Source organism: Schistocerca cancellata, chromosome 2 (assembly GCF_023864275.1).
Source record: "Schistocerca cancellata isolate TAMUIC-IGC-003103 chromosome 2, iqSchCanc2.1, whole genome shotgun sequence".
Taxonomy (NCBI): Eukaryota; Metazoa; Arthropoda; class Insecta; order Orthoptera; family Acrididae; genus Schistocerca; species Schistocerca cancellata.
In genome coordinates, this window is record NC_064627.1 from 494,656,948 (window position 1) to 494,680,824 (window position 23,877).

Consider the following 23,877-nt stretch of genomic DNA (forward strand, 5'->3'; position numbering starts at 1 on the left):
ATCCGGTTGACTGACGACGTTCCTTTTCGCCAATCGCCCTACAGGTTATTCCCCTTCCCCCCCCCCCCTTCCACCTCAGGATGAAGAACCTGCGTGCCCTGATAGACAGTATACTGCATGAAGGCGTCATAAGACCTTCTACCTCCCCATATGCGCAACCAGTGTTCTTGGTTCCGAAGAGTAGTAAAGGGGAGTTCTGATCGGTAGTTGATTGCGGGTTGGTGAATGAAATGGTTGTATTGCAATCTGTGCCTTTACCTGATAATCATCATTGTTTCACATGGTTCTCTGGAGCAAAGTAGCTCACCGTTTTGAATCTGAACCAAGTGTATTACCAGATTCCACTGTCAGACGATTCCAAGCACATTACCGCCATTTGTCTGATTGGAATCTCTTCCAGTTTAGCAGAGTTCCGTTTTGTCTGTTTCATCTAGGTTTCTGGATCGGATGCTCGGAGACTTAAAATTTAAATGTGTATTCAATTATATGGACGATGTTTATCTACAGCCCCACAACTGAGGAACGTTCAGGGAGACAGGTTTGACGGCCAAACCTTCTATGGTCGCCTTTTCCCTGCCGGCAGATCGCCACTCTGGGCCTTTAGTCTGAGCCGAAGGGTTAAGATCATTCAGGGGCCTACGAAGGATCTGCGAAAACTTCACCCTCCTGTTAATGAGAAGGGGGTCGCCAGATTTAGTGGGATGACCAACTATTTCCGCAAATATGTGCCGCATTTTGCACAAGTGGCCGCCTCTCTTAATGAATTGCCCAGGAAAGGAGTTGGGATCCGCATCAGGTGAGACTGACGGATGACATCGAGAAAGTTCAAAGAAGGGCGGCTCGTTTTTATTTAATAGGAGAGATAGTGCCACAGACATGATACGTAAACTGGAGTGGCAATCGTTAAAACAAAGGCGTTTTTCGTTGCGATAGGATGTCCTCACGAAATTTCAATCACCAGTTTTCTCCTCCGATTGCGAAAACATTCTGTTGGCACACACCTACATAGGGAGAAATGACCATCACGATAAAATAAGAAAAATCAGGTCTCGCACATAAAAATTTAAGTGCTCATTTTTCCCGCGCGCCGTTGGAGAGTGGGACGGTAGACATACAGTTTAACGGTGGTTCATTGAACCCTCTGCTAGGCACATTATTGTGAATAGCAGAATAATCACGTAGATGTAGATTTAGAAGTAGTTAATTACCGTTGGGATCAAGCTCGCCAGGCATCCTTCTAAGCAACTAATCAGGCTGTTAGTAACTCTAAACTGACGCTCTACTTGCGGAGTAGCGGCAGTTCTCCTCCAAGAGCAGGAACGAGAAAGTAGACCGGCGGCCTATGCATCTAGAAAGGTTCCCCAGCAGAGTTTAAGAATTCCGTCTACGAATGGGGGGCGCTAGCGGTGCTATTCGCTTTATAGAAATTTATGTTTTTCCTTGAGCACTGCGAATTCTTGTTGAACTGATAATCAATACCTTAGTTGGCTGTTGGCGCACCCACGTAAGATGGATCGTATAGGTCGTTGGACCGTCCGAATTTCGGCTTTCCAACTCACGGTGAAGCATAACCGTGGCACCAACAATCAAATAGCCTACACCTTGAGTGGGATGTTTGAGGTTGGCCTTCAGCAGTCGGAGAAGTTTTCCGATCCGGAGGATTGTGTAGGAGGGATACTATCCAAAGTCGTAGATCTTTTCAGAGACCTCAAGTGAAGACAGGACAGTGACCGCAGGATTAAGGACACTAAGAATAAACTATTGAATGGGGAATAGGTGGCCGGTCATCTCATACATAAAGACCTCGTTTGTTGTCGTTTCCAGATCTGTCAGCCCATTCATTTCGTTAAGCCTGTGTTCTGACACTTTCACCATACGATGGCTGGAGAGCATTTAGGTGCAACAAAACCATTTCTAATATTAAGCGCCATGCGTCTTGGCCTTCCTTATACAAGAATGTCCGGCGGATTTTGAGTCAGTGTGATGTTTGCAAAAAAGCCAAATCAAACTCCAGCCCCAGTAAAGTTCCTCTGCAATCCACTACGGTAACTCATCCCTTGGATAAGTGGTTCGTCGATTGCATTGATTCTCTGACATTAACTCATGATGGTAACCGGTATGTACTCGTGGTCATGGACGCCTTCTCAACTTTCTGTTGGTAATCCCTAATCACAGGGTTACGGGTCGTATTACTATTCGACATCCCTCATGGATTATTTCCATCTTTCATTTCCGATGTGTTTGGTCAGCGATAATGCCTCGGCTTGAAATCTAAGGGCTGTAGGAGATTTTGTTTTCAGCTGGCTATCGGTCATGTCAAACCTACCCCCTATTATTTCTCAGCCATCTTTTGTAGAACGTGTTAACCGAAATTTGAAAGGGGCACTGATTCCCAAAGTGGGACCACTCTGTGGGTGGCATGAGTGTTTGGCTATCACGTTAATTCACCTCTGGGCAACTAGAGGTTGGTTAACAATTTATTCCTGGAGCGTCATGAGGCTTGGTTCTGCACGAGAACTGGAGGAAGGCACGTCGAAACATTCAGCGGGCCCATCAGAGGTTGCCCGATCGTTATAATCAAGGACGTAGAGAATATAATTGTAAGGTAAGTGATCGTGTTTTGGTGCACAACCTCAGTGTTAATCAGAAAGGGGAGAAGGGCTATTCGTTAGTTAGTACCCCAGTTTTTGGGACCCTTTGAGATTGTCCGAGTATTGGGTCCAGTCAATTTGCTTGTGTGGAATACTGAGTCGGAGAAGTTGTCCAGGATTCACGTCTCGAAGATTAAGGAGAACTAGCCTCCTCACTGGACACTTAACGCATCAAACAGGGAAGGGAGTTTTTGTGGGTTTGGCGGAAGTGGTTGAGAGATGTGGGTCAGCTTTCTTTGAATTCCTTGGTTCTGTTTATTCTTTGTTTGTTCGTTTCTGAGATGTTCTGCCGGGGATGCTAGCCTCGCGGCGGCATCTAGGTTTCAGCGACTGTGGCAGTGCGTGGATGGAGTGACCGATTCAAGTCATTCGGGTGTAGTGGCTCTGGCCTGACGGAAGTGGCAGAGAGAGTTAGCAAGCGACCGCCAGAGTGGAGAGGAGGAGGCCTATCAGTTTTCAAAACTAGAGGTCACAGGTGTCTGCCTTCGGTTGAAGGCGGTCATTGTCCACAGAGGTCGTTTTTCACTACTTAGTGATCACTGAACAAGTGGTATGGAACCGATTATTAACAAATGCCTTAGTGTGTTCTAGTTTTGCCGGCTTGAGGACCACGGCTTGCAGAAGATGAGTCCGGTCTGGCGGGGTGGAAGGACACTCAAGCTGCGGCAACCGAGGGACGACAGCTCCGTAAACGACTCACCGAATCCAGAGTTACATGAAGCAACTTACATGCGTTTGTAAAATTGTCTCTCATATGGTTGTTTCTTTTTTCTTAAATGGTTGTTGTTGTTTGTTCAACTAAAGGAAATCATAAGCTTTTTATATGCTGGAAACAAAGAGACTAATATTTTAAAGCAATTATACATAAATGGAAGGTTGCCTTGGAAGTACGGTATGGGGATGTTTCTCAAAGTGTTGTGTTTTAAATGTTTAATATGTTAAGAATTTTCCGTTTGTTTAACTGAAAGAGGATGTAAGAATTTATTAACTGTGGTGTAACCACTGAGACTTTAATGTTTTAAAGTAATTAAACATAACTAGAAGCTTGCCTAGAAAACACATTGGGAGTGCCTCTTAAATATTTCTTTTTCTTAAATTGTTAATCCTTTCTCAAAAAAAAATTCTTGTTGCTTGTTTATCGCTAAAAATTTTAAACTCATTGGGAGTTTTAAAGGATTTGAAACCATATTTTTGGGGAGTCTCTTATATTGTTTCTCTCTCTTACGTCGTTAAAGCTTCCTTTAAGAATTAGACAGCTGTAAATCAGTCTCAAGGACTTCAGCGCTTAGTACCCCTATAGCTAGGCTACATGTTTTCTATTTAAACTCTTTGAAACCCGTTGTTATATTTATCAAAACACTGGAAATGTTTCCTTATGTTCTTGTTCAAATAAAAAGTGTAAACTAAAGGGTGGAAGATGTATTCTCTGAACCTTGCCTAGTCCTTCCACATTCCGTTGGCGTTATTTCTAAAATCGTTATTACGTATTGATTGGCCATGTCAGTGTTAGTGGTATAAGTGCAGATGTTATGATCATTGGTGCCTTAACATGTACCCATTTCAGTGTGTTATTTTTCCTCTGTGTCTAATAGTTTTCCTCCGAACATGTCACACAGTTTACTGCATGACGTTTTCTCCATGGTCGTAACTGCAACACTCAGTGGACTACACCTGCCAGTACAGGCTAACTGTTTGGCCTGCGCACTTCAACTTGTCTTACACTTACCACATGTACTTGGAGGTACTAGCCAACTTAAAAACATACTATTCCTAATAGCTATAATTATCGGTTTCCAAATAAAGTAGATGATGTAATGTTGTTCAGTACGCTGTGCACAGACACCAATAAAAGTGTCTGCACTTACACCCCTAACACCTAGTGCGTGCATGTGCATCTTGATACTTTGTTGATAGTGACCCTTCTATAGAGCACTTGACGCTGTTCATCAGGGTTTTTCTAACCGGTTAGTTCATGAACCAGTTTATAGAAGCTCACTCACAAAGTGAACAATGATTAAAGGCTGGTTAGAAAGACTTATAGAGCGCAAAAATACTTCGAATTATCGTAGAATTTTCGGAGTTTCGCATGCAGAAAAAAATAGTTCTGAGTGATAATTACAGAATGATTTGTGTGGCACAGTTATGGTCATTAGTTACTAATGAGAGTTGTTACATATTAGAAATTTTGTAATAAATTTGAGTTTACAAGCGTTAAGGACTGCCTCATCTCTAATAAGTCGTTTCTTAATACTTGTAGTATTGTGGTGTTTGTTTACATCTAGAGTTATTGCCATTCAGAGCAGTGCTCTATAGTGGTCACTTGAAACCATTTTGTATAGACAAACGACTGTACCCAAAAGTGATTAGAGGACCGAGAAGAAAGTTACATTATATGGGCTACATGCAAATCAGATCGTTTGGATAGTCTTGAGCATGATAGTACCTATCACTTTGGAACTGCAAGAACATCTTCCTGGCGCTCACACAGTGGCTGTTTTGCGGCCTTCATGTGGACTTTGTTTCTGATTTCTCTTCAGTGCGACTAGTCACCAGCAGCACATCTTATCAGAATATAGCTGCTGTTTTATGTCATGTTGGTCTTGAAAGGCCGACAGCAGACATGAGGAAAATACCATGGCATCTACTTCACATTGTTATGCCTCTATGCCTGGGACATTTTTGAAAAATCTGTAAAAATTATGTCTTTTTCCAACGTTCTTAATTTGTTTACCTGACTGAAGTACAGTAAAGAAGAACTTCAAGAGCAATATAGAGGTGTTTCAAATGTTGTTCAGCTTCTTGGAATGCTTTCTTTGAAAAAGACCAGCCGATTTACTTCCCCAGCCCTGTCCCAAGACGAGGTCGTGAAAACTGCGATCTTAAAATACGTAAAACATTATGTCTCACACAAGAACTGTCAGTATGGAGACTAAAGTTTCCTTAATAAAGCTGCAGGTGCACCATATAGAAGGTTAACAGGGGTTAGTTACAATACGGACAATAACAACACTGCACATGCGAGTCAGAGATGTTTATTTCTAAGATTTGGCACTGTTATTGTAAGGAATTAAATGATCAAAATCATGATATTAACGGCTAAAACGGGAAATTTCAGACTAATGCCATAAACACAGGTATAGATGTTGTCCTGTTAACCTCCTCATGCTCAGAGGCTCTCAATCTCACTTTCACTCTCCATCCCGTCTCTTTATGAGGAGCTGGAGTCCGATGCAGAGGCAGATACAGAGTCAGATGCGGAATCAGATGTGGAGTCGGATGTAGAGTCAGACGTGGAGTCAGATGCGGAGTCGGATGTGGAGTCAGATGCAGAGTCGGATGTGGAGTCAGATGTATCCTCCTCAGTTTCGCTGTCTGCTGATACCTGTAACATGTCACAATGACTCCAAATGTCACAATCACATGTATGTTTTAAGACATAGTCAGTTTCATTATTACAAATTATCGTCTGCATCAAATAATACAACTTAATCACCACCAGCTCAAGAGTTTCCAGCATGGTGGTCAGAAATGAATTACTATGTAAAATGACTTCTCATTTACAAAGTGGCGTACTATTTTTTCCTTGAAGTCCTCCGTCTTGTGACTGGTTCGATTCGACATCGATGAATTCCTCTTCATCTTAGAGTAGCATTTGCACTCTAGGTCCTCTAGCACATGTTATCTGTATTACAATCTACACCTCCCTTAAAGTTTTTATCCTTTACAGCTCACTTTAGTACATGAGAGCTATTCCCTGATGTCTTAAAAAATATCCCATCACCCTGTTATTTCATCTTGTCAGTGTTTTGTACATTCCTTTGTTTTCCAGTTCTACAGAGCAACTTCTGATTCCTCGTTTTTCAATATCCTTCTGCAGCACCACATCTCAGATGCTTCGATACTCTTGCCTTCTAGTTTTACAATTGTCCATGACTCACTACCATACAGTGCTGTGATCGAAACGTTTATTACCAGAAATTTCTTTCTCAGATTAAGGTCAATGTTTCATACTAGCAGATTTTTCTTGGGTAGCAATGGCTTCTTCCCCTCTGCTCCTCTCTTCATCCGTCATATGTCATTTTGCTTCCAAGGTAGAAGAATTCCTTAACTTCATTTACTTTGTGATCCTCAATTGTGATGCTAAGTTTATTACTAATCACATTTTTGTTACTCGTCGTTACTTAGGTATTTCATCGGTTTACTGTCAATCAATACTCTGTACTCATTATGGTATTCATTACATTCAACATGTCCTCCAATTCTTCACTTTCATTGAGGGTACCAATGTTCTGGCGAATCTTATCATCGATATCCTTGCACCCTAAATTTTAATCCCTCTGTAGGTCCTTTCTTTAATTTCCTCCACTGCTTCTTAGATGTATAGATTGAACAGAGGGGACAAAAGACCACATTCTGTCTTACACTGTTTTAATTCAAGTGCACTGTTCTTGAAAGGCGCATTTGCAACCAAACCGCTCAGTAGAGCTATACGAGCTCTGGTTCGTGATTTGCCGTCCACGTGGTTTCCTCCCTGTCCTGACAGACAAGATTGCTGGAAGCAGAGGAAGTGATGTCCCCCGGATGTATGCTAATGTAGACACAGGAACGCTACACAGTGTGGAGACCCTACCTCTTCCATGCATACAGCCACAACATGTATACAGTAATAGATGTTGATATTTTTTGGAATACGTAAATCAACATCTCATCTGCACGTTAACATTCTATCATTTTCACTACCGCTTGTGTTCTTTTGACGTGTAACAGTGCCTGGGATATTGTGGAATACTTTGGCACTTACCAAAACAGTCTCAGTAGGTTCATGATATAATTCTACCAGGCACAACTACCACTGTAGCATAATGACGACAAGCCTAGCCGAAGTGAGGCAGTGAAACACAGTATTTGTACAGGAGCAATCAACCAATCGCATTTTGCATTCAGGTACGGTGTCAACACTGGTATTACTATACTAGTACAATGGTATTTATACGATAGCATGATATCACGAGGCTACTGAAACTGTTCTCATATGTACCAAAATACTCCAAAAGGGCCATATACTTCTCTCCTGATTATCTCTGTTGAGTGCAAATGGTGTGAACACCAATTAATCAATGCTACGTATACTGAAAATGTCGAGCTGTCTCGATAATTCTACGTTATTTGTTTCGAAAGGCAATTTGGGTTCTTGACGTGTGTTTGCATGTTAGTTACACCTCAGTCACATCATAACGAAACGCGCATCCATCAATAGATAGGATCTACCGGCATAAGACAATTGCTCCGACGTTTCACTAACTGACAACAATGTGCTGTGCGTCAGAAAAATTCCGCATACGGCATTTGACCTTACATGTTAGTTTTAGTAAAACTTTATGGTGTCCAAACCTATCACCAGTCTTATCCTGTGTCTTCTGTCGGTCTCGTTTACCAACACCTAATGCTGATTTCGTGTTACAAGTATTTTGTTCAGAATTCCTCATTAGATGAAAGAGACACCTGACCGACTTGACAATGATCGATAAATTAAATACCTAATATTAAAAAATAACAAGTCGGGATGTATAAAAAAATAATTAAGTAAGATTAATTATTAAAATTATTAATTTGTTTGTTCATTCGTGTGACAATTTTTACAAATGTATTGCTTGTAGTAATAGATCAAACCAGAATTGATGTTTGTTTAACCGTACACCATTCAAATATAAAATAGCTACAGGTTTGTTTGAATTACGGGAGCGCGTCACTAAATTATTGGAACACCTGAATTGTCGATTATCTCGCAAAATTCCTTTTACGAAATTGCAAGGTCCAATATGAACCGAAAAACCTAGAGATGAAACCGCTAGGCACTACTGCCAAAGGGACCACGAAGACATGGTTAGATTGATTGTAGTATGCACAGAGGCCGTTAAGCAGTCGTGCTTCTCGTACTCCATACGCGGCTGGAATGGGAAGAAACCCTGGGTATATGGTACAATGCTAAGTATACTTTGTCAAGCATTAACATCGGTTTGCAGAGGGTTTAAGTAGATGTGGAATAAATATCGTTCTACAGCTGGAAAGCTATCTCTCAGCCAAAGAACTAACAGCTACCGTGGAGCCTGTGGTTATTAGTCATTTCGTTACAGAAAACTCGTTATTGTGGCATTAGTGGCCATAAATACTTTGGTAAATAGACCGAATAGACCAGCTAATTACAATGCGCAAAATTCGCTTATAAAGAATATATACTGTATGTAAGCAACGTGTGGAATATTTTCTTATGTGCTAAGAGGCAGACACGAGAAGTGGCTACTCACTGCAGAGCTGCTGTCGTCAGCAGAAGCGGTGGCGTTGGCTGCGGCTTCGCTGCTGCTGTTGCTGACCTGATTAATTGCATCTTGTATGCCCTGGTTGATGTTGTTGGCAATCTCTTGGGCTTGGTCTTTTGCATTTTGCATGCCCTGGTTGATGCTGTTGGCAATTTCTTGGGCTTCGTCTTTCATGTGCTCGACGGCATCTTGGATCACGTTAAAAAACAAGGGTGTCGCCGATATCTTGAATAGAAAAAGGGAGTAGCTTGTCATCATTATCGCATCTCCGTTCACTTTTGTATGAGCATGAGAAACTGAGTCTCAACCTAACAAATCTCAAAAAAATGTTCTTTTAGGAATAAATATGAGGTTATTAGTCCTAGGAGTATAAGAGATATAAGACTGCAGGTTTTCGGGGCCGACGTCTGGTGCTAAAATCTGTGTCGTCAGGCCACATGGTATTCGTCTTCAAATTTCTTCGTTCTTAGACTTTTTGAGCCCTCTTCGGATTACTGAAAAAGCTCCAAGGAATGGGAATGTCTGAGGAAATTTGAAGACGAATATGACCTAACGAGTCAGATTTTGCCATCAATTAAGAGCTATGCCATTTTTTGTTTCTAAACAGTGTCTTTCGTGACGTAAGACACCAACTGGCAAAAAAAAATTGAACTCGCAACAAAACGTTAGCACTGAAGAGTTTTAATATTATAAAATTGCTGAGAAAAACGGTAGAGGATTGTGCAAATGATCACAGCATAATGACGTACAGAATTTTCAGCGTTTTATGAGTCAACTCCCTGCTTAATCATAACATACCATAGATATCCTATACGAAAAACTGTGTCCATTGACTGAAATGGAGTGCACGTAATACCCGTCTGCAAGGCGGGTAGCAGAATTCATTTATTAAACTACTGTTCAGCAGCATTGACGTCCCTGTGTTGTCAAATCATAGAACGTATTGTGAACTCAAACGTAATGAGGCATATTGATGACCGCCTTAATGTCAACCAGCTTTGTTTCTTTCTTTCTTTTGCGTACGCCATAGTCCCACAGCGATCGCTGTGTCGGCGTGGTTACAACGGATTTGGCAATGTGAGTTTTAGGGATGGTCGGATTTCCTTCCTGCTGCCACCCCGTACCTCCCAGGACGGAATCAGTGTACCCCAACTGTCTGCGTCTAGTGTGCGGACGTGTTTCAAATGTCTGTGTATCGCGTGTAACTGAGGCGAAACGTGGACACCAGCCCGGTATTCACCCAGCGGGATGTGGAAAACCGCCTAAAAACCACATCCAAGCTGGCCGGCACACCGGTCCACGTCGTTAATCCGCCAGGCGCATTCGATCCGGGGCCGGCGCGTCTAGCTGAGTCCAGGAAGCAGCGCTTTGGCTCTCTCGTCTACCCTGTCGGGTTGCCTCAATGTGAACCAGCACGGATTCAGAAACATTGTTCATGAGAAACACAACTTGCAATTTTCTCACACGTAATCCTAAAGCCATAGATCAAGACAATCAGATGTATGCAGTATTTCTTGGTGTATGACTCGGTACGACACCATGGGTTATCAACAAAAAGACCGTTATATGGGTGACCGAACAAAATTTGTGTTTGTATTGAGGAATGGTACATAGTTCGCAACATGATATCTTGGATGAAGAGACATCGACAGAGGTAAAAGTAGCTGCAAGCGTACCCCAGTGAAGTGAGCTGGGATCCATGGTCTTCGAGTTGTATGTTCATTACCTGTTAAATGACGTTACCGGTAACTTCAGAATTTTAGCAGATGATGCTGTTAACTACAACGAAATACTATCTGAAAGAGAGGCGCACAACTATCTCCATAAGATTTCAAAGTAGTCTGAAGACTGGCAACTTATTTCATGTGTTCGGAAATGCGCTTCACAAAACGATAGAACGCAATGTCTTATGACTACAAAATCTGTCAGTCACAATAACAATCAGTCAGCTCATACAAATACCTGGGTGTAACAGTTTGCAGGGATATGTAATGGAGTGATCCCATAGGTTCAGTCGTTGGTGAGACCGGTGGCGGCCTTCAGTTTATTGACAGGACACTGCGGAACCAGACTGCTTGCAAATCCCTCGCGCATCTCCTTTTAGAGCACTGCTTAGGTGCGTGCGACCAGTTCGAAATAGCACCAACAGGGGATATTCCGCGTGTACAAAAAAGAGCGGCACGAGTTACTGCCAAATTTGACTCAAGGGGGATCAGCACAGAAACATCGAAAATTCTGAGATGGCAGACTCTTTAAGGCAGATGCCGATTACCGAGCAAAAGCCTGCTTAGGGTGTTTCCAAAACCGGTATCAAGTGAGTCCTCGAGTTTCTTCTTCTCCTCATTTTACACAGCCCGTTTTGATATAAGTAAACGACATATAAACTTAGACAACTAAAAAGTAGTAGCATCAGACTAACTGATTTATAACGTCGCAGAACAGGCTGTTTTCATTCCAACAACCAGCAAGCTTTTATAAGTGTCAATACCATATGTAATTTGTCTTTCATTATCACTTCAGCGCAGGGACTCCAGATTGGGTGTTTTTTTCGCAATTTTGGGGACAAATGGTTTATTTGGGAGAGTTTTTTGAAAACCGAATACCTTGAGGAAAATGTTTGGGGATGGAAATTTCGGTACCGGAGAAATTGGGGGAGTATTTTATCTGCCTAGCCTTACTGCTGATGCCATTTCTCATATTTTAGTTCAAAGAATACATACTTAGTGTTTTTATATATTTGCTAGATGTCAGTCTCTCTTGAAGTTAATCGATACACCTTTCCTCTTGTGACAGACGTTAGGTTGACCGCGGTGATACATCTCCGTTACATTACGGTGACATACATGCACTTTTTCGACCGTTTGGGATTTCTATCGACTTTAGTAGTCGTATCGGAGTGTAAGGAGAGGCCATATTAGATTTCGTCGTTTTAACTGAAAATTATATTTGATGGGTTTTGTATTACAACATGTGTCCTACGAATACATGATGCTTCAAATATTGAGGATATCTCGAAAACGTTTCGATACTGATATGATTTGTAACAATTAAATGTATGGTAATGACATAGCAGCAATAAGAGCGTTCAGAAGGTGCAAGTAAAAAACACGGATTTTATATGTACAAAGTACAGCAGTGCATAGAAGTGTCGAGAAGCGAAAAGAGATTAGGTGCTGCGCCAATGGTAAACCAATAAAGCAATGAAACGAGCATGAAGAAAGCAACTGTAGGGCTGCTACAACAGGTTATTTATTTTTTTTGTCAGACCATGTGCTTTCATCTACAAATTAAAAATTTCACTCATGTACTACAATTTTTTAATATGCGCGCTAATTTTATACCCCTGAACACATATTGTAATTCCGTCTCTTCAAGCAGCCAGCACTGATAATGTAAATGTTAATGTCGTGTGACTAGGACCTCCCGTCAGGTAGACCGTTCCTCGGGTGCAAGTCTTTCGATTTGACGCCACTTTGGCGACTTGCGCGTCGATGGGGATGAAATGATGATGAGGAGGACAATACAACACCCAGTCCCTGAGCGGAGAAAATCTCCTACCCAGCCGGGAATCGAACCTGGGCCCTTAGGATTTGACATTGTGTCGCGCTGACCACTCAGCTAACGGGGACGGACAACACTGATAATAAGAAGTAGCGTAAAGGACTAAGTAGGTCTGAGATATTTGGAGAAAATTAGTCAAAATGATATCATTTCATTGAATTTTTGTTTTTTATGGGGCAATATCGAAAACAGTTTAGAAACGCTGCTTCAGCGTCTTGTCTGTTTCCATTGAGCACGCAATGTCACAAAAAATCGTGGCAAGGCAGCAAATGAGAAATAACACTCCAGACAGAGTAACTTAAGATGTAAGCCTTCGTAGCAGCAGCATTTTTCACATTTCTCTAAATTGAAGCGTTTTTTCATTTTTCTTCTATTACCTATTTCGTCACAAATTTGAATCACAGCCTTATAAAATATCAGGAGATTTACGTAGACATTATATGTGACCGAGGAAAAGTGAGACGCAGTTAAATGGGAATTTCAATACAGAAAGAAGTGTAACTTGTAGAAGCACAAAAAAATTAAGAATGATTTCGAAGAGCAGATCATTAACCTTGGAAAATGCGACAAATGCACAGTGCACACACAAGGAGAAAAGTAGACAGATAGGCGTTGCACAGTGGGCATTAAAGAGGCATCAAGATGGTTGAAAACAGAATAGTTTTTGTCAAGAAAGGTAAAGTATAAAGAACTGCAAGCTCAATGTAATGGTATTATTACTGGTAAATCCGAAACACGAAACTACTACAATACGAAATTTTTGGAACAAACGAGAAGGTAATTTAAGCAATGCAGTAAGATAACTGAAAACTTCTAGAACTTGAAGAGACATCTGGATCATGTGGTGTCACCGCCAGACACCACACTTGCTAGGTGGTAGCTTAAATCGGCCGCGGTCCATTAGTACGTGTCGGACCCGCGTGTCGCCACTGTCAGCACTTGCAGACCTAGCGCCACCACATGGCAGGTCTAGAAAGACGGACTAGCACTCGCCCCAGTTGTACGACGACATTGCTAGCGACTACACTGACGAAGCCTTACTCTCATTTGCCGAGAGACAGTTAGAATAGCCTTCAGCTAAGTCCATGACTACGACCTAGCAAGGCGCCATTAGCCTTACAGTGATTGTAATTAACCGTATCTGGAGATACTCATTTGTATCGTCAATAGCGATGTACCACAAGGATGAATTAAAGTTAAGTATTCAAGGAGCTGCATACTTTTCTTATAGCATTAATTAGGTATCCTGTTCCAGAATTCACGCCAGCCGGCGTGTGTGTACGCGTGCCTTTCGGCTACCTCATAGTGGCGTGGCTGTTTTGCTACGCCACAACAGATCAAATAGCTAGTTTCATTAACAAAAGAAAAACAGCAACCAAAAGAGGAGTTCGGAACGCAAGGAACTGTCTATCTGTCACTATTTCCAAATATTTAAGCTGCATGAAAAAGTGACTAAATTTTTGGTTGCTCCTGAAACCAGAGAAAGATACGTCAGATTACAACTGCTAGAAGTAGATATATAGTTTCTTTACAATCAAATCACAGAAAGATAAATACAATGAACGAAAGTAATGTTACTGTTACAATTTTAAACTGCTGAAATTCTTGAGGAAAACGAACTAATTGTAAAATTACAGTATAAGTTAGTTCCCTAATATATAAATGTGCAGTTTACCCAAATACCTCGAATTTTTATCTTTAGGGGAAGTGAAATGCGGACGTTCAGGAGTTTAGATATAATTATGGTCAACCAGCTTGAAGAGACGTTATAATCCTAAAATGAAGACAGTAATGAAAGATTCTAATGGATACCATTAATCATGATCAGCGAGGTAAACGTCTGCAAATAAGTTAGATGATTAGTTGGTTAGTTAGTTAGCATCACATTCCATACACCATATGGCTACATCACCATTGCAGGTTTTTAGTTGACTACTTATTTCTATCGAAGAATATATTTCTGTATAGAAGGAGAAGTAAGAAGAAACGGTTTTCATGTACATTTGAGAAAAGTCTGCTGTATGTCAGGCTTTTTATCTTCAATGGGTAGATTCTCAAGCAGTTTTATAGTTGCATACTTCACTATTTTCTGTGTCAAATCAATAGTCGTTAAAGGGAAGTGCAGATCTTTTTGCTTCGGTTATGTTATTTATGAATATCACAATTATTCTCTAACTACTGAATTAATCTACTGAATGTGTTTTTATTCTCAGTTGCTTAAGTTGATGTCTGATAATGTGAAATTGTGATGGTTGCACACTCTTTTAATTCCTTTCTTTTGTGAAATGCTTGTATTATGCATAAGCGAAATTTATCCAGTACCTTACCCCACAAATTGCAGTTAATGAAAATTTGTAAAAATATTATCTTATTGATGCCAAGTAGACGTACCTGAGCCACTACGGCCAGAGCGATGACAATCACCAGTTTGGAAGTCATTATGTTCAATCGACGACTCGACGCAACTGCCTTAGGCTAATAATGGCGGGGTATCTGAAGGACAGACGTCATCTATAGCGGCACATGCTCTGAATTTTCGCAGGTGTCCTACGTGCGTCACCTGCAAACAGCGGTCTTTGTATTTCTGATTACTCAGCTGGAGATTTTCTGCCAAAAATATAAATGGTGTTTATTTCTCACGACACGACGTGTGTCTCAAAAAGGAAACTTTTCACCTAGCATGCCTGGCGAAATAACAAAAGTCTTGAGCGAAGCTTCTAGACAGAACGAATTTGTTCACTTCGCCTTTTGCCAGCGCTGCTTGCAGTTTCTCAGTCCAAAGGCACCCAGTGGATTTTAACGATGGAGAGTAAGCAAGTTTTAATATTAAATTCGTGATAGAAACTGAAAAATTTCCGAACTGTACGAGTACATGCGTACTAATTATTCACGAAAGGACGTTATGGAAAAAAATCATGGAATGAGATTTCGAAAGAATTGAAATGGCAAGTAAGTTGGTTCAGTTTTATTAATCAATAAGCATCGTCAGCAAAAGATATAGTGTTGTAATATACATCTGTTTTTACTCAAATTGTAGTCTTCGTAATGTGATTACAAATTGGTTCTATATAATAGGCTCTTAAAATATTGATTCAAGTCTTCAGCAATCTTTTTCCATTGATAATTCGGTAAGTACGTGTGATCTTCCTTCAAAATATTCCAGTTTACTGTAGTCAGCGGTAGGAGGCCCTGAGTGCTATGCAGAAGAGTGCTAAGACTCGGAAGAACTGCGGTACAAGACCCCGTGAGGCCATCCATGTTAAAGATTTTTCGTTGGTTCTCTAAATGGCTTAAGATCAATGCCTGAATCTCTAAAAATACACGGCCTATTTCCTTCCCAAATTCCAGTTTGTTCTATTTTTCTAAGAAGAACAAAAATAAATATCTCGTATGGCTCGGCCACCTGGTACACGTCTTTCAACTGGACACCGCTTCGGCGACTTGCATGTCCCTTATCTGTTCCAGCAATCCTACCGGGGAAAGGGAACACAATGTAACGAGAAATTCTGGTGACTCTTCACATCACTGAGTGGTGAACGTGTGGTTAAAGGCAAACTGAAAAATTTCTGTGGGTTAAGCTGTAATCGATCCCGCGACCTTCCAGTTCCCGATTCCTCTTCACATGACTTTGCCATCAACGGACTTTCAACGTTACCAGTAATTCTTTTTTCTTCTGTGAAAGAAGGTACGAAGGTTCATTCAGCTCCTGAATATACTATAAGTAGAAGAAGAAGGGGAAAAAAATACCCATCACGAAGAAATCATCCAACGCGACGGAAACTGGTAAATGTAGAGACAAACAAATGAATACAATTACAAAAACATTTGGTGATTTATTCGAGAGAAGGAGCTTCATAAATTGAGCAAGTCAATAATAAGTTAGTCCACCTCTGGCTATTATGAAAACATTTATTCGGCTTGGCATTGATTGATAGATTTGTTGGATGTCCTCCTGAGGGATAGTGTGCCACATTGTCCAATTGGTACGTTAGATCACCAAATTCCCGAGCTAGTTGGAGGACCCTGTCCATAATGCTCCAAACGTTCTCAACTGGGAAGAGATCCGGCGACCTTGATGATCAAGGTAGAGTTTGGTAAACACGAAGACAAGCGGTAGAAACTCTCGCCGTGTGTATCCCGGGAATTGTCTCGCTGAAATCTAAGCCCAGGATGACTTGCCATAAAGGGCAACAAAACCGGGCGTAGAGCATCATCGACGTACCATTGTGCTAGAAGAAAGCTAGGGATGATTAACAAAGGGTTCCGGCAACGAAATGAAATGGTACCCTGGACCATCACTCCTGGTTGTCGAGCCGTATGGCGGGCGATATGCAGGTTGTCATCCTACGACTGCCAAGGCGTCTACAGTCACGTTTTCGACCTCGAATCTCATTGAATGGGGTTTAATTCTCTTTATTGGTGTTCGAATTGAGCCCCGATGTTCAACGAAGGATTGTCTGGAGACGGCCAGGCAGTGTTGGATTCGCAACCTGGCTATCGCCCGCCATGCGGCCCAACAACCAAGAGAAAGTCTGGTGCCATTTCATTTCATAGCAGGAACTTCTTTCGTTGTTGTTGTGTGCGTACTGTAAGACCTTCAGTACACACACCATTAGATTATTTGACTTGTCGCTCTAACGAAGTAGGCGAGTGTCAGCAATATGTCTCATGGTCTTATCGTGGCGTGTTTATCTTCTGCCATTAGGTCAGACGATAGAAATGCCACTTGCACACTTAGAGTAGCAGATTGACAGTGACCAACTTTAAACAGAACTTGATTAATTTTCACACACATTTATTAAAATAATAACAAGCATAAAAATTACTTAACTTGGTTCTGGATGCTATTTACAATTGACAATCTGAAGTTCCTCTGGTATGGGTACGTTAATCTTATTCTCACATATATCTCTGATACTTGACAAAAGTGTCTATACATTTATCTTCATGGCTATGTACAGGAATATGGTAATCTTATTAGGCGCAGACTGAAACTTGACTATAGACTGGTACAGACAAATGTAGAACTCGTACAGACTGGTACAGACAAATGCAGACTGACTAATCGGAGGTCTGTACACTCATTATAATACCTCATGCATTCATGTATCACTGCGCGAGTGTGATCCATGATGAGAAAAGGTTCTACATTAGCAGCAATCTCATTTGCTGCGTTACATATTAATACACGGATCAGCGGAAGCAGAATTTGGTCCGTCTCTATGGCAGCACCATCTCGTAATGCGGAGACGAACGAGCGCTGCGCCTGCGATGTTGTGCTTAGCGGGGCACCTCTCTAGTGGGAAAGTTGTGTACGTGCTGACTACGCGGAACTATGTACACAACAGTTGTCATCCTCAGCACCCTTATAGCACAGCGATACATCGACATTACAGTGCCCGCCCGCACATGGCGAGAATTCCTTCCAACCTGCTCGGGATTTCGAGGATCTAATGCGCCTCAGTTAATCAGTACTAAACTGAACAACTGATTTCATAAGGGCAAGAGGTGGACTAATGCATTATTGACTTGTGCAATTTGTGAAGCTCTTTCTTTTGAATAAATCATCCAACTTCTCTAAAATTTTAATCGTTGGTTTGTCTGTCCATGTACATCACATCTACCGATTTCCGTTCCATTCCGATAATTCCTTTACGTTGCGAGGTTCTTTTGTGTCTTAAAGTGTATTTTAAAAATAGGTGAAAGAAAGATATGAAATCCTAGGGATCTTTGGAGTTTACATTACTCAATAAAAATTACATGTATTTCGTTATACAAGGGTAATTAGCATGTCCTGTTTTAATTTTCAGAAATTAATTTTATTTTTAGTGGCTGAATGGAAGGAAAGTTTGAAGAAGTTGAGGGCTGTGTTTGTACGTCATTTGAAACCTGCCCTAAGGAGCATTGAAATGAATAAAATGTAATGTGGCGAGGGCCTGATCGCCTGGTTCAAGTCTTTTGAAGTGTCGTCATTTCGGTGACTTGCGCGTCGATGAGGATGAAACGATGATGTAGACGACACAAACACCCAGTTCCTGAGCGGAGAAAATCTCCAAGCCAGCCGGGAATCGAACCCGGGCCCTCTCGGCATGACAAGTTGGCGCACTGACCACTCAGCTACGGTGGCGACTAAGTGGCGCTCTAACCTAAAGAAAGAAGCTGTATTATCTGACAGCAGCTATGCTGTTCACTCTTTCATTTATCAGGGCATTTAAGGAATTTTCAAGAAACATACCTGATGTACTGGGATGATGTATGCAAATATCTGCGATAGTGACATGGAGTAAATGTTACCGAACAGAACTCGCAACTTCCACTGTCACTGCCTCTTCTCCCAATCATCCCACTTGCGAATCCTCGTAATCATGGAGTGGCGAGTGCAGTACGCACTATATCTAAAGACGCAGAGAACCGTGTCGTACGGTACGTTGCAGTTGAAAACTTATTTGCAGAATATGTAGAAGCAAAGAAAGCAAATCTCGTTACGACTATACAGAGCTACAATACGAAGGGCGAGGCGCTGAAAATGTTTTGTAAGTAGACTGTTTATGTTTTCTTATTGGCAACGTTACGTAGCGCTCTGTGTGAAAATCACTGGCTGTGCTGTGTGCAGTCTGTGGCTAGTTTGCATTGTTGTCTGCCATTGTAGTGTTGGGCAGCGGCAGATGGATGTGAACAGCGCGTAGCGTTGCGCAGTTGGAGGTGAGCCGCCAGCAGTGGTGGATGTGAGGAGAGAGATGGCGGAGTTTAGAAATTTGAAATACTGGATATCATGAACTGCTATATACATTATGACTTTTGAACACTATTGAGGTAAATACATTGTTTGTTCTCTATTAAAATCTTTCATTTGCTAACTATGCCTATCAGTAGTTAGTGCCTTCCGTAGTTTGAATCTTTTATTTAGCTGGCAGTATTTGCGCTCGCTGTATTGCAGTAGTTCGAGTAACGAAGATTTTTGGTGAGGTAAGTGATTTGTGAAACGTATAGGTTAATGTTAGTCAGGGCCATTCTTTTGTAGGGATTTTTGAAAGTCAGATTGCGTTGCGCTAAAAATATTGTGTGTCAGTTTAAGCACAGTCATGTATAATTGTTCAAAGGGGACGTTTCAGTTTTTAGTATGTATGCTGCCAGATCTCGAGTCAATGATAGAAGTTCAAGAGTGCCAGTTTAAAGGAAAGTGTCTTGAAGCTATTAATGATATTCTTGCATCACCACCATGCCATCCTCCTACCCTTGCATCCACAATTTCACTTTCATCTCTCTTGTTCTTTCGTAGTGATTATTCGTCCGTACATCAACTTCTCACTCAGCCTTTACAATGTTTTCAAGATGATCCTGATGCAACCAAATGGGCTTGAAGATATTATGAAGCAATTCGCAATGTATCTACCGATGTCAACGATTCTTCGTTTGGGACGGGGCTATAGTGAACTGCTATAGAAGTAAGCAGTACATACAAGGTGTCTCTCCCAAGAACCGTGGCCGCATTTTCTCTGATGTTTCTCCACGTATTTGCAATTTAGTTTGTGCAATGTGTGGCTGAAGTCAGGCCAAACAAATACTACTCACCACTTTTTTCACGTGACGCGCACTGTTGGTGGGAAGCGTCGCTTCGTTTCCCGTTACAAACAATGGGTATTTAAAATTCCACTGTAGGAAAGTGGATTGATACGGATAAAATGAATATCGCAATAGAGTAATATGCAACTGCTTTATCGTGTTGGCACGTAAAATTACGCTTTAAAATGATTTTGTTCGTAACCGGATATAAATTGACCCTCTCCGTTAACACCTGGCGTTGCAAGAAAGATGTCAAGAGTATTGACTGTTCCGACTGACTCCAGTTACACATCGCAGAAACGAAATTGCATACGTCTGGCGAAGCACCAGAGGAAATTCGCCTGAAGACACTGAGGAGAGAGAGACCCTGTATATGTGAAAACTGTTTTAGTTTTCGAATTGTTTCTGTAAACTAGCGTTACTAAATAAATATGACTTATCTTACCTGAGAATTACTGCTCCTGTCTCCTAAGACGTTATGTCACATTTATAATAGGTGTTCAGAAATTCCCATTAGAAACTTCTACGACTCGTAGAGGGGGGTGAGTACATAATATTTTGTATAGGATCCTTCACGATGGTTTCAGTTCAGCTGTTTAATTCATCCACTTCCACTTGAGGAATCGAATTAGGCGAGGCGTAGTAAACTTTTAGATAACAATACGAAACATGAGAAAACATCCATTCATCACTTTGCGAATTTGTTTATATTAACACTTAAATATTACATTTATATTATTCCAAAACAAAAAGGAGTCTAGCATCCTATATACACTGAACAGTACTTATGCATTACGGCAACGGCTCGATGTGGCGGCCACGAACGTTATGATAGAGATTGTACCTAAGAAACATCTACTGGTATACAGTCTCCATCCCACCTGGTGTGTCTTCAGTTTCTAGTGCAGCGGCCAGAACTTGTGCCAGGAGATCTTTCTCTGTCTCTACAGAAGTCCTACAGCAAGGCATACATTAAGCGATATCAGCTGACCATCTGAGGTACTAGAAGTCGTCCTGTTTACTGTATTGCATACCAGTATTAGGAACTCTCTTTCCACTTTCCTTAAGCAGATGTGGACGCATTACACATCTCAACTGAAACCGCCGTAGAACGGAAACGGTACGTTTCTGGACATGGGGTCCTGTTCAGAAAATTACGTACTCACTCCCCTCTACAAAATTCAAAAAGTTTGTAGCGGGAATTTCCCAACATTCTGTATTTTGCTGTTGAATGGCAGAAGCGATAAGCTGCAGAAATTTCACATATAATTCTGTTTGGCCATACGGTTTGAATGAAATGAATTAAATGTATGTCTACTACTAAGTTGAAATATTACACACATCAAAAAAAAGTTTTGCATCACCTTGGTTCCGAGAGTTCCGGAACCTGTACAGAAAATTGGAATAGAAATCAACATAAACATCGTTTCCGCCCTTTTTATTGCCCATGAAAACCACACATTGCATGTTGAACCATCATATAGCGAGACCTTCAGACGTGGTAGTCCAGATTGCTGTACCCAGCAGCACGTCCTCTTGCATTGATGCATGTCTGTATTCGTCGTGGCATACTATCCACAAGTTCCTCGAGGCACTCCTCAACGGCGATTCGGCACAGATCCCTCAGAGTGGCTGGTGCGTCACGTCGTCCAAAAAAAGCCCTTTTCAATCTATCCCAGGTATGTTCGATAGGGTTCATGTCTGGAGAACATGCTGGCCACTCTAGCTGAGCGATGTCGTTATCTTGAAGGAAGTCATTTAGATGATGTGCACGATAGGGGCGTGAATTGTCGTCCATGAAGACGAATGCCTCGCCAATATGCTGCCGATATGGTTGCACTATCGGACGGAGGATGGCATTCACGTATCGTACAGCCGTTACGGCGCCTTCCATGACAACCAGCGGCGTAGGTCGGCCCTACATAATGCCACCCCAAAACAGCAGGAAACCTCCACCTTGCTGCACTCGCTGGACAGTGTGTCTAAAGCGTTCAGCTTGACCGGGTTACCTCCAAACACGTCTCCGAGGATTGTCTGGTTGAAGGCATATGCGACACTTATCGGTGAATAGAATGTGATGCCAAGCCTGTGCGGTCCACTCGGCATGTTGTTGGGACCATCTGTACCGCGCTGCATGGTGTCGTGGTTGCAAAGAAAGACCTCGCCGTGGACATCGGGAGTGGAGTTACGCATCGTGCAGCCTATTGCGCACAGATGTAATACGACGTCCTGTGGCTACACGAAAAGCATTATTCAACATGGTGGCGTTGCTGTCGGGGTTCCTCGGAGCTGTAATCCTTAGGTAGTGGTCGTCCACTGCAGTAGTAGCCCTTGGGCGGCCTGAGCAAGGCATGTCATCGACAGATCCTGTCTCTCTGTATGTCCTCCATGTCCGAAAACATCGGTTTGGTTCAGTCCGAGACGCCTGGACAGTTCCTTTGTTGAGAGCCCTTCCTGGCAAAAAGTAACAATGCGGACGCGATCGAACTGCGGTGTTGACCGTCTAGGCATGGTTGAACTACAAACAACACGAGCCGTGTACCTCCTTACTGTTTGGATCACAGGAACTGATCGGCTGTCGGACACCCTCCGTCTAATAGGCGCTGGTCGTGCATGGATGTTTACACCTTCGGGCGGCTTTAGTGACATCTCTGAACAGTCAAAGGGACTGTGTCTGAGATACAATATCCACAGTCAACTTCTATCTTCAGGAATTCTGGCAACAGGCGTGATGCAAAACTTTTTTTGATGTGCATATATTTGTTTTGAACACAACCTGTAGGTTTGAAACAATAAATTTGTGCGAGAAGCATCGAAATATTCAATTTTATATAATTACAAGCTCCCAGCATACTGCAGATGCACTGTATCAAGGGGCAAAGGAAATAAAGATCTCAGGTATATAGTGTATTGCATGTGTCATTTGAAAAATAAGGAAAGGAATTACGTGAATGAGAGCAAATGAACGAGAAAAAATAATTGATATAGGTAGCATTCTTTTTTGTATCTTTCACAGCTGATGTAGTTCTGCACATTACATTATCAAGTACAAGAGTAAAAATAGCGGAAAGCTACAGAAAATTCACGGACCTCCGATAAATCAAAATGCAGCACTGTTCACATAAAAATTTTGATTGTAAACAACAAAAACCGATACTATAGAACTGATGTCTGCTTTATCTGTAGCTAATTGTTTTCCCACATTATCTAGATCTCTTCTGAGAGTGATATCATTAGGTAAATGACGTACAAAGCGCTCATCTGCCCAAAAATAACAGTGAAATGATCATTTTGTCTCTATCGAAATGGATTATCAAGGCTTGCAAGTTTTACGCAATATTTAATTTCAGACGCGTGCAGTTTTCCTCCGGCACTATTCCTTTCATCACAACCAGTCCAGATCAGAGTGCATAATCCATCAGCATCGCAACATGACATTTTATTTGTAATTGACAAATCTTCAATCACTATTCGCTAATCTTTCAGTTCTGACACCCTTACCATTCAGCGCATCAATACAGTTCGAAAGCTTCCTTAGTCGACACAAGTGTTATCTTATCCCAGTCCTCTGATTTTGGTATGTTTCCTTGAGTGCATCGCACAATATTTTTGTGGCCACTACGAGGCATCTACTCATTTCGCCCTGTGAAAAATAAAATGAATGTACCGGTAGATGTAAGTGAAATTATTTCATATGTTTAGCCTGTCCCTTTAACCATACTTTTTTCCTTTCTTTTAGTTTCTAGCAATTAGGTCATATGTTTGTCTAAATGCAGGGGGAAAGG

The 23,877-nt window shown here is 41.6% G+C and overlaps 1 protein-coding gene across 1 annotated transcript; it reads right to left on the reverse strand.

The window, feature by feature from the left end:
* Nucleotides 1–8,902: 8,902 nt before the first annotated feature.
* On the reverse strand, nt 8,903–15,047 carry LOC126162024 (uncharacterized). Its single transcript, XM_049918250.1, has 2 exons — nt 14,921–15,047; nt 8,903–9,193 (listed from the first exon to the last, which is right to left on the reverse strand). The coding sequence occupies exons 1-2, from the start codon at nt 14,966–14,968 to the stop codon at nt 8,918–8,920; spliced, it is 324 nt and encodes a 107-aa protein (XP_049774207.1). The 5' UTR covers nt 14,969–15,047; the 3' UTR covers nt 8,903–8,917.
* Nucleotides 15,048–23,877: the final 8,830 nt, after the last annotated feature.

Excerpts from the sequence above, each read along its gene's own strand:
- LOC126162024 (XM_049918250.1), bottom strand. The coding sequence starts at position 14,968 with ATGACTTCCAAACTGGTGATTGTCATCGCTCTGGCCGTAGTGGCTCAG. Across the intron at positions 9,194-14,920 it reads CTCTGGCCGTAGTGGCTCAG|ATATCGGCGACACCCTTGTT; the intron begins GTACGTCTACTT and ends TTTCTATTCAAG.